The sequence below is a fragment of the Gymnoscopelus microlampas genome (genome assembly GCF_963454915.1).
Source record: "Gymnoscopelus microlampas genome assembly, chromosome: 1".
Lineage (NCBI taxonomy): Eukaryota > Metazoa > Chordata > Actinopteri > Myctophiformes > Myctophidae > Gymnoscopelus > Gymnoscopelus microlampas.
In genome coordinates this window covers 28,139,468-28,150,947 of record NC_139962.1, presented here as the reverse complement: position 1 = coordinate 28,150,947, position 11,480 = coordinate 28,139,468, and the positions used below count along the sequence as shown (strand labels likewise).

Here is an 11,480-nt window from a genome sequence, read left to right as displayed (position 1 = left end):
AAATACTGAAAATTGGAAATACTCCAGTAAAGTAAAAATACCTAAAAACTGTACTTACAGTACTTGAGTAAATGTAATAGTTACTTTACACAACTGTCATTAATAAGCAGAGATGTGGGCTGGGTGTTACAAAATGTTAAATACTTTATTTTCTTAACATTCAGGTATTCAGGTCTCTTTTGAATCTACACCTTTCATTGCACTGCCTCAGGATGGATCCCTTTAATGCCGGTAACATTGGATTAATCCCATGTGTAAAATTGTAACTATACAACAAGCCTACAACATTTGTTTAGCAGTCTGTGTGTTTTGTGTCCTTTGAGTTAACGCTTACCTTTTTCTTTTTTCCACAGAAGACTCCTACACACTGGCTGAGGAGAAGTTTGACTTTGACATTTCACTGTCACCTGCCAGGTTGGTCCTTTCACATTAACTGTTGTATAACTAACTTAATATTTTCTGCCTACGTATTAGCCTCGTAATCAGACTTATTTAAACATGACCTGTGTTATGGAATACATATGTTTGTGTGTGTATACAGACGGACAGACAACAAATGTAGCCTAAAACCTTGATGGCTGAAAATAAAGTGGGTATACATGATTTGAACATGCTCGGTACATCATTATCAGACCTAAATTTAGCCTTCAACTTGTTTGTGCCCCAAATGACTGGCTGTCCACACAGGTTTGGGGTGTGACTTTTGGTCTTTCTTTACATCAATTGTCACACTGTAACACATGAGTTTGCTGCCAGTGTCACCCAGGCATACTAAATCACTGGTATGTATACTGTATATCGCCTGTTTACAGTTCCAGAGAAGATGAAGAAGGTGAGGATGAAGTGTTTGTGAGTCTAGTCACAGGCAAGGAAAAGGTTATCCGCGTCGGGGTGGAAAATGTGACCAGGGACAGTGTCAGCAGTGGGCCTTCTGTGGGTGAGGAGCAGAGGTGGAGTGCTCTCCCTGAAGATGAATTTGACCGAATGTGCAAAGAAGCCCAGCAACTAGCTACTCGGTTAAAGGAGGACCAGCCTGCTGAGAGGCAAGGCAATATGACAGATGACTTTGTGCAGGACACTGGAGCCAAACTGGATATGTTCAGAAAGCCATTTAATCAGGTTCTCAGCCCTGTTAAAAGGGAAACATTCTGTGTACAGGACAGTCCCTTGAAACCGCTTCCACCCGCTATTCAGAAACGCTTGCTGAAAGGCGGCCGTAGCAGTAGTGTTGGCTCAGGTATGGGTGTCAATTCCACTCCTCGGGCACGTCTTAGCACCTCCAGTCCTGCTTCTAGGTCTAAGACGCAACCCAAGATGGCACTGCGAAGCAAGGCAGGCCTGGGCACCAGTGGGATTCTCCCCAGCAAGCCAGTAGTTCCAGCCACAACCTCTGCCACTTCACTGAAGACTGCAAAGACTAGAGCAGTGCCTGCGGAAAATACCTCCAGACTGGCTCCATCAAGCAAAGTAAGAATATGTGATGTCTGTCTTTCTTGCTACCAACTAGGGGTGTACTTGAGTCAAAGAGCTCGCTTGTTATATAAACTATAAACACATCATTGTATTACTTTTATTTGACCTCTTGTGATCTTGTGAGTCTTTAATATTTATGGGTATTTTCCTTAAGTTTTACAGTAGGAGATAGTATTCAATTACCATAAGCCTATGCCATTATGCTGCCATCCTTGTTTCTGATCTTGCTGACATGTGTCGCCTTACTGCCCTCTGACAGTTGCCTAAAAAGCCATGGCTACTTTGACTTGGATAAATAAATGTGTAAACGGCGGCAGGTGTCCTCTGTGTTTTCCTCCATTCCATGCTGCCTGGCTTGGTCAAAAGGGGAAAACTATGTATTTACTCATTTTAGATGTATGCCCTCTTTTTTTTTTTACCCCTGATGTCCAGCTGCAATATTTCTCCCAGTGCAGAGTTCTTGAATGATCTAAATGGCATCTTGCCAAAACAAGATTTCACATAATTTTCCAATTATGTCAGCGTAGACTTTTTTTCAGACAGTCGTCTTGTTACTTTTGCTATCTGACCAGAACTCTTACCTTTAGTGACTTTAATAGGGGTAGGGGTTTGATTCAGGCTGTTTTTGACTACTGATTCTGGATCAGCACTTTGGAGTCTAAAAAGCAATTTGATAGCTGACTCATGGGATAAGAAATACTGTTATTTTAAATTACAATTACTGCAATTAAAATGTGTAAATTGAATTTTGACAGCTCATGCTACCAAGATGCACTCAAACAGCAGATGCAAAAATCACTTCAGGGACACTTGGTGGACTCAGCCCACCCCCTCCCCTTGCTTGATTAATGTACTGTTGGTCAAGACTGAGTGGGGGTTTCCTGTCTGAATTTACATTTGTAATGCCCTATATCATGTTTATACATGTAGGTTGGTTTGAAGTCCAAAGCATCACCTCTTCAGACAATGGTGGTAGACGGGAGAAGAAATGCCTCCTCTTCCTCTTCTGTGTCTAGCTTCAACTCTATCATGTCTATTTCTCCTACGGGGAAAGGTAAGGTCTCTCCATTGTATATGTTATTGAAAGAAAGTAAGCTTATACCAATGGCCATCATGTTTTGGCTGATTTTTAAAATAAAATGTGCACAATGTGACACAGTAATTGGCCAGTGCTGTATTTATTACTGTATACTTATCTCACATGCATGTCTATTAAATACATCTGTAATGGGCCTGTTTAATATATCTGTAATGGGCCTGTTTAAATCTGTGAATGTCAGGCAGACAGTTGTATTTAGAGGAATGTTGAGATTGTTTTCTTAGACTGAGTTATACATGCATCTTACTCATGGATGTATAAATTGTCATTTTTTGGTATTTGAGTAGAGTTATCATAAATCCAGTTATGACAGATTTCTTCAAGGTGTGAACAGCACAGGAATTCTACTAAAGTCAGTTCTTAATGAGAAATGGGATATAAATCCTGTTGTCTTTGGTGCCATCTGGTGTTCACCAACAGTATCCATCTTCTTTGGCTTTGACCATTATAGGAAAACTCAACACTTCTCTGAACACAAGCGTAAGTGGTCCCAGCAGCCGTGCACCAACTAACATGAGCAGACTTGCCAACACGAGTGCTCCCAAAACTCGCCGTTCTACACTCCTTGGTAGAGCTACTGATCCTCCAGCCCCCACTGCCAGAGGTCCACGGCGGTCCATCTCAGTCCAATCCCAGAAGACTTCTGAGACGGACCCGACCAAACTTGCCAGGGCCACACCTGTGAAGAGGGCTGTACCAAGTACCCCCACCCCATTCCAGCAGAGCCCAGCCAAGCGTGCCTCTGTCTCTAGTGTGAACTCCCAGCAACTGGGCCAGAGGTCCAAACCCATGGCCTTCGTCGCCCCTACTCCCAGTACTCGGCTGAAAGGAATCAAGCGACCTGATGGTGAGTTTTGGTCAGTTTCACTCAGTACGTCATAGAAATAAAATGTATTGGAACTAGGTTTTTGATAATATTGCAATGTTTTGGCGATATCAAATCCTTCACTGTTGCACCACCAGCCTAATTTGTTTAAATACAAAAATATCCTGAAGTTTATTTTAGTTACCAGGAACAGCCAAGCTGTTGTTAGTAGCATTACTTATTTAGACTTATGTAACTAAGATCCTTATGATGGCTTCAATTGGGCCTTTTCTCCATTGTAGTGGTTCAATTGTAGTGGTTCAATCCCCAGACTCACTGAAGATCATCAAGCCAAAGAGACTGATGAGTGCTGGCAGTTTGGACAGGTATGTGTGTATGTACTACTTTATAAAAACCTTCGTTCTTGTCTAATGACATTTAAATGTTTAAAAGCCCTCAAAATTCTCTCCACTGACTTGACATTTCTTTCTCAAGTCTCCTACAGGAACCAGTGATCCCAAAGTTGTTCCACAGTACACCCTCCATGTCTAAAAAAAGAAATCCATCGGCCTTCCCGACCCCTGTCAACCGGAGCATCTCTGGTATCCCCGCTATGACCCCTAAGGGGCTGCCCGGGTCTGGCACGTTCATCTCTGCTAGGAGGACCAGTAACCAAAGGTGAGCTGATAACCTGGGCCTCATGCATGGGTGTTGTCGTCAGTATTGGATCAATCTGGGAACCCAGGTTTCTGTTAAAAAAGGGGGGAAATGTATATATTTTTCACTTTGTTTTTGCCACTACCTCGTTTTTTTTTTGTGTAGAAACAGGAACTCTTGTTTGACCTCTCCCCTTTCTTAGTCCACTTCCCCCTGGCTGCTTCTGTAGTTATTCCTACTAACAACATCATTACATGTTTAGGGCAGTGGTGCTCATTCTGCTGTTAGCAGAATCTGTCTTGAGAGATTTGGTATTGCTTGCTACTCTGCAAGAATAAAAGACCTGATAACCACTGGATTTCACTGAGTTAAGAATCATTAATTATTTTAATGGTATACTTCACGTGTTTCAGAAGTTACTAAATGTTTTAAAGTAGAAAATGCATGCATTAAAATGATGACCGTAACCACTTGCATTATTCTCGCGTGATTTTGGACTCTTACAAGTCTCTCTACCTCTCCCTCTGCAGCCCTGCTCGGGTTGAGTCGGCAACCTCTGAGGAAGAGCTGGTCTTCTCACCAAAGATCCAACTATTCTCTCTGGAAAATGCTAATCCAGCAGGTCTCCAGACAGAAATGCAGAATGAAGCACTGACTTGTGTCAAAGTGCAGGTAAGTCAAGGCAGGGTTTAAACGGGTTCTGAAAAACCTTGAATGTTTAACACTAAGATGCGTTATTTTTGCTTCCTACTACAAGACCGTGCTTGAATTTTGAACAACTTGCAGGGTGCTTTTTATTTATTATATAATGGGTCATGTTAGATTGATTATCATTGTGACATAGTATAGCGTCGATATACATACTATGTATATCTATGCACATACTATACATAAGATACTTTTGGCTTTTAGATTGGAACTTATTTTAGTGCTGGAAAAACTGACTGTGCTTCAGTTTGACTTTTTAGAACTAATACAAGTACTGTCAACAGAGCCTGGAGGTTGCGCAGGAAGTTATAGAGCACCCTGAAGGGAACCAGGATCCTCAGCTGGAAGTGCGCCCTGAAGGGAACCAGGAGCCTGAGGCAAGTGGAAACCTGATTGAACTTCACTCTATTGAGGAAGCGATCTCTGGAGACCATGGAGCCAAGTCACAGGAAGGTGTTGAGGTAACCAATACTGTTGACACATCATTACATGTATGAGTCATGTTGTAGAACAGGGGTGGGCAACCATGTCTTTAGGATCGACCAGTCGATCTTGACAGGTTTTTTTTGTTGATCGTGGAGCATATTGAAAACTTAGACAAAGGAACTATTCATACTGTCCAAACGCACTGTGGTTTAAATGTGATTGTGAACCTTAAAGAATCATATCAGGGGAGTGGCATACAATGGGCAGAGCAAATTTATTACCACAGGGATGATGGCCCTAGCAGCATATAAATGGGCCAGGTTTATTAAAGCAATAAGCCACAAGAGGGCATACATTTTACAACGTCTAAAACCACAACTGGTAGTTTCGCACCCCCCTGTGTTGGACAGGAATTTCACCCCTGGGTCACCTGAGCGCACTTGTTTGTCCACATGGTTTCTAACAATGTAGAGAAGGCAATGTAGGAAGGCTTTTCCCAGCAGTTACTGGTTATAGTTATACTCGGGAGATGCACACAAATGGCTCTTGATGACGGTGGAACCAGATGCTAGAGCAACAACACTGCCTTTTTTTATAGCCCTATTTGATACTTTGATAAGAGCTGGCGTCAGTATTGTTGTCGGTAGAATTGTCTTTTGTTGCCATTTTAAATGTTTGTCTTACCTAGATTTTGCTGTTGGATATCCCGGTTTCTTTGTTTAAACCTGAGGATAAACCTCTCATCGACTTGTCCAATACTCCAGACCTCATCAGGACAGTCTCTCACAAGGCTGGTGAGATACAGGTGAGGAAAATATTGTTCCAGTAGAGAGCATTATTGAAGTTAGATTTGTACGTATGCTATTGGAAGATATGCTATTTAGACGAAAATATGCAGGTAGAGATGTTTTTATGGCAATGTCAACATTGCCACTAAAAAATCTATTGCAGCCACAAAATACTGCAGAAACGGTAACAAAAAACTGACTGATGCTGCCATCCTTAGAGCCTTGCCATCTCAGTGGAGCTAAAAATGTGCAGAATTTGGGTCGGGTCATATTGTAACCAACCAATTACATTTTGAGATGTCTTGCATGCAAATGGCAACTTTGGCTATGGCCTAACATATTAGGGCTGACAAACTGCATGTAACTGATGTGAATGTTTTACTTCTCTAAACAGTTAATTGATCTGACCTCTCCCCTCATCAAATGGAGTCCAGAAGACGAGAAGAAGAATGCTGTGAATGAGGCTCCCCTTATCAACTTTTCATTTTGATCAAATACAACAGCAATACAGCAATCATGTCCATGTCTACTGATCTTAAAGTGTTTAATTTACTGCATTTTAGGAAGTATATTTTGTCTTGTTAATTGTGATCACCTTGCTATTTGTGAAGTGAAGAAAATGTTTTAAATGACTCATTAAAGTTCATAATAACTCATTAAACAACATTTTTAATATTTTACATTTGTGCTTACAGTGAGTGCATGGATTGTGTTCACCATGCAATCCACTCAGTTCAAGTTATGGGCAGAACTGGATTCAGTCCAAGCCTGATTGTCCTTTTGGGACTTGTGGTCTCCATATGCAGCAGCTAAAAAAATGTGCCCATTTACAAGCTCACATGGAGCGTTGTGAGCTTGTAGATCTGCCATTGTTGAGAAAGTTCACCATCTTACCCAAAATGGGGATGCCAGGTTGAAGGCTCGCTGATGGCTGGCTCCCCTTTTGCAACCCTCTGGTTGAAAGAATATTTGTTAATACTATGCATAGATACAGAATTGCCAACTGTCTATTACTACTTAAAGGAGAATTTTGGACTAAGGTTTTCTTTTTCTATGATATGATATCTTAGGATGAATGGTACTGTAGAAAAAAATCATAACTCCATCCCGGGTCTGCCACAGCTTAAAACGTGCGTGGATAGGCCTTGCGTTAGATCGCATATTTTAATAGCTTTGCTTTTTTTTTTTTGAGAGTGAGAGATCTGACATAGTGACAGAACACTATGCAACCAAAAAAAGAAGTCTCGGATTTCAATCTCGTCTAGCGAGACTTTTTTTTTTTTTTACATTGTTCTGTCACTATGAACGTCAGATCTCAAAAAAATACAAATAAATATGCGATCTGACGCAAGGCCTATCCGCGCACGTTTTAAGCTGTGGCCCGGGATGGCGTTATGATTTTTTTTTCTACTGTACCATTCATCCTGAGATATAACATCATAGAAAAGGTAAGAAAACCTTAGTCCAAAATTCTCCTATAATATAACGTTACACTAAGCCATTAGGCTAAAGTTGCTGTATGTGTCGGAAAAGCTTAGAGCGTGGTTTCAGATATATTCTTCTGAAGTTTAAACAGAGTTTAAGCTTTGCGTCATCACGTCAGCTGTCGTCTTGCTTTGTTTCCTTGGCAACTAGGTTCACGGCGACCTCAATACTGTAAACAATTATGAAATTAACCTATCTTTTTTTTGTTGTTGACTAGGAGCCATCAAACAAAAACAAATTTGCAGGCACTGCCTGAGGGACCCGGGAAGTTCAACCAAACTGACACACAAGAGGCAGGCTGGCTAGCAAATACGAACAACACATAATAAAAGTACAAAATTGGTATCAAGATGTAGGCCTACTTAAAGTACCAGAAGTAGAAAGTACTCATTCTGCAGAATGTCCTGTTTTACAAGTTTTCAAATGTATACAAATCTTTTGAAAATAGCAGATCTCTCACAATACAATGCGAGGCATTGTGAGCTTGTAGATTGTCTATTTTCAAATGGCAGAAATGTATATAGGGCTGAAGTGGTTAATGTTTTAATCTAAAGAGTGAAAGTATAACATTTGCTGCTGAGATGTAGTGGAGTAGAAGTATAAGTACAGAAAATTGGAAATACTCCGTAAAGTAAAGAAAATACCTCAACATTTTACTTAAAAGGATCTTAATACATTATAAGTGTCCTCTATAACTAAAATATAAAATTAAAAACACCTTAAATATTGTATTTATTTTAGTAATCGTTAATCTTTCACTCAATAGGGGCAATGCCCGTCGCAAGTAGTTGATGTAATTTGCCCATGTGTGGTCTAGCCCTTTGGAATTTATGGAATGCATGTGCACAAAAAACATATTTAAAATATTCATTTGATGCTCATATTAAGTTGTTTTTTATTTTCACATGCATTCCATAAATTCCATAGGGCTAGACCACACATGGGAAAATGACATCAACTTGCGATGGGCATTGCCCCTATTGAGTGAAAGATTTCTAAAATAAATACAATATTTAAGGTGTTTTTAATTTAACATTTTAGTTATAGAGGACAATTATAATGCATTAAGGCATATTTGGCTTAAGCCAGGGATTCTTTTAAGTACAGTATTTGAGTCATTGGTGCCGGAGGGGGGGTCAGAAGGGCTTGAATGTCTCCCCACTATTGCGATCAACTGGTCTATTAATTTATTCATTTTCCCCGACATTGAGTCATGTGACAATGACTCAAGCTTTTGATACTCCATACTGTTTAATTGCCTTCCAAAATGTAGGGCTTATTTTGACCCCAAAATGTTTTTGTTTTTTTTGCATAGAGGTTATCATAATACATCCAGTCAACCCAAAATTGGATTTGCATGTTGAGGAACCTCTATAGGAGCCCACATTTCTAGTTCGATTTGTTTTTTTTTTTAGCACAAAACCAAACACTTTCATGAGGAGGAGAAGCTATCGAAGGTTTATTTCTGAAGTATTATGCGACTCATTCCTCCGTTCAAGCAATGAAGTCCAGTGGTCTGTTGAATCCACCTTTTCTATTCATATACTGCCTGCATTTGTTGTAGTTGTTTAAATGATGAATGTTAATTAAAAACACACAAAATTTTATACTTTATCACACAAGGTTACGCTTGCTAAGCTGTCAACACGTTGCACCGTTCACAACAAAATGAGGCATTAATTTGTAACAGTGGGAGGAGGAAGGGAGTGGGGGTGAGTGGTGTGGTGTGGGTGGGATGTCAGCTGGTTTTGATGTGAAGTGAAAACAAGCACGTAATATACTCATTTAGAGAATCTTTTGCACTTCCTCTGATAACAATACCGTAACTGCATGGGCCAGATTGGCACCACATTAAATCCAGATTTTTTTGTATTGTCTGACAATATTTTTGACTGTTTTCATAACAGAAGAACTGCTCCAGACTGAGAAGTAAGAGTTTTATTTCATGTAAACATGTTTCCACAATTTGTTACCCTTTTCATAGGTGGATATAGACCCTTGGGCAAAGTAAATAGCTTTTCTGCAATCTCATTGTATGTACAATTGGAAACTGTCTTCTGTGTATATTGAGAGTTTGTTTGAATTTATTTGTCCTCTATCATCTGGCGTCTGAGATTTTGTTTTATAATGCAATTTTTGGGTGGGATGGCCGACTTTGAAGGATTCAATATGTATATTTTTAAATGATCTCTAAGATGCTACTGAGACTGAGCCAACGGACAGGATCCCAATGCATAGGCTAAATGTAGTAAGCATTAACGTTATCTGCTGCAGCCTATTTAGCACATTTTCAACCAGTTCTGTTGTTTCTAACCATCTTATGAAGATTTCCCAGCATCTTTGATCTTTTGCTTTACATACATGCATTATACATTTTGCATCTTCTTTTGTGTAGCCTGCAGTTTGAGTTATGGCCTTGAGTGACATGTGATAGGTCCTCACAAGTCTCCATGGATTCAGGTGTCAGTTCCATAGAACCAAACCCAATGTCTGACATCAATGAAGGTGAGCTACAGTATGGTTTTACTTTGCTCTTCTCTTGTTATAGGGATGCATAAAATGCCATGTTGGGAATTATATTATGCAAGCACCTACCTAGCATATAATATCTATTACGTTTTTGATTAATGGACAAACAATTCCTTCAAGTTAAATACGTGCAGAGTTATGTTATAAGCTGACTTGAACCCATGCTGATCATGCATTCTCAAACCATGCAGTACTAAAATAAACTTTGCGCATTTGTAAATATTTAGTATGGGGATCACCCAGCCCTGAGCCAAAGGAGGTGCTTGAGGATATTACATCCAATGGATTCTCAGAACAACATCTTCTTGATATTACATATGATTCATGTAATACAAACAATACAGGTACAAAAGACTAAAATATTTGACCGCACTTACAGTACATCATCGTCGACATCATTATCGTCATCATCGCCCTCATCTGTCATTATTTTTTAGTATTAAAAGGGTTCGCAATCTACCTATTATTTTCTGTGATCTGCCATCAGGAGAGGTTCTAGCCTCTACAATCCTGCATTTCCTGCAGACTATGACAGGCCAGAGTCCAGAGCAAGACAGGTTGACTGCCCTACAACACTTGCTTGACCCAGACTGCCAGGACCCTATTGTGAGCAGGGAAACATTTCACGCCACAATGAGGAAATGGATTTCCCAATGTAGCCAGGATAGGTAAGCAAACGCAAAGCAAAGGGAATCCAAATTTGTATCATTCCAGATTAGAAGGCCATCTTTGAGTGTTAATAATATTTTGATTTCCCAAAATGTGTTATCCTTTGTATGACATTAAAACTCATCTTTACATGTCACATACCGTCACGTCAGTCATGGAATCAAGAGCTCAATGGAGTCAGAGACACCTTCTTGTTAAATGTCTATTTCAATTAAACAAAGTTACAATTGTGTGGCAACTGGCAAAAGCAGTACAGCTCTAAAGAATAAAATAAATCCGAACAGGCAGCCGCTGCTCTGAATAATCTTGAATGTGCAAACTAGTACAACGTTTTGACCAGCGAATGGTCTTCCTCAGGTGATCCATGTTTATTCTTTGTTCTGCACTAGCGACATACATGGATGTGCATAACGATTCCTTTTGAAAGCACAGCTGCCATATGCCAGTCCAAAAACAAGACTGAATGAATTTTAGATATGAAAACACCTTTCTTGTTGTCAAATGAACCCCAGTAATCAAAAATTGTAGGGTTGATGATGGCTGATTTTAGCAGTCACACCTGGCCTGATTCAAATTGATTAGACTAGGTGTGACCATACAACTTGTGCATCAATGCACACAGGATAAATCCCCACATACACTCAGGGAGAGCCTCTATCCGGACAGTCAATTACATTTGTTCGTCATGGCAAGCACCTGCCACTGAATTAACACTGACACTGCTGCCATGAGTCACTCCCCACATCTCTACCCACTGCAGAGCCCAAATCATACACCACTACCACAGACATACAGTATTTTATAATTAGTGCATACAGTATTTGTCACAAATGCTGGATGT

The 11,480-nt window shown here is 40.0% G+C and overlaps 1 protein-coding gene across 1 annotated transcript; it reads left to right on the top strand.

Annotated features, from left to right (window-relative positions):
• Nucleotides 1-212: 212 nt before the first annotated feature.
• LOC311043398 (G2 and S phase-expressed protein 1-like) lies at nt 213-6,446 on the top strand (the record flags this gene model as incomplete). The annotated part of the gene is made up of 12 exons (XM_084054628.1): nt 213-231; nt 354-414; nt 813-1,467; nt 2,404-2,527; nt 2,993-3,052; nt 3,162-3,419; nt 3,709-3,763; nt 3,873-4,055; nt 4,565-4,706; nt 5,027-5,203; nt 5,857-5,973; nt 6,351-6,446. The coding sequence occupies 12 exons, from the start codon at nt 213-215 to the stop codon at nt 6,444-6,446; spliced, it is 1,947 nt and encodes a 648-aa protein (XP_083910754.1).
• Between the last annotated feature and the right edge of the window lie 5,034 nt (nt 6,447-11,480).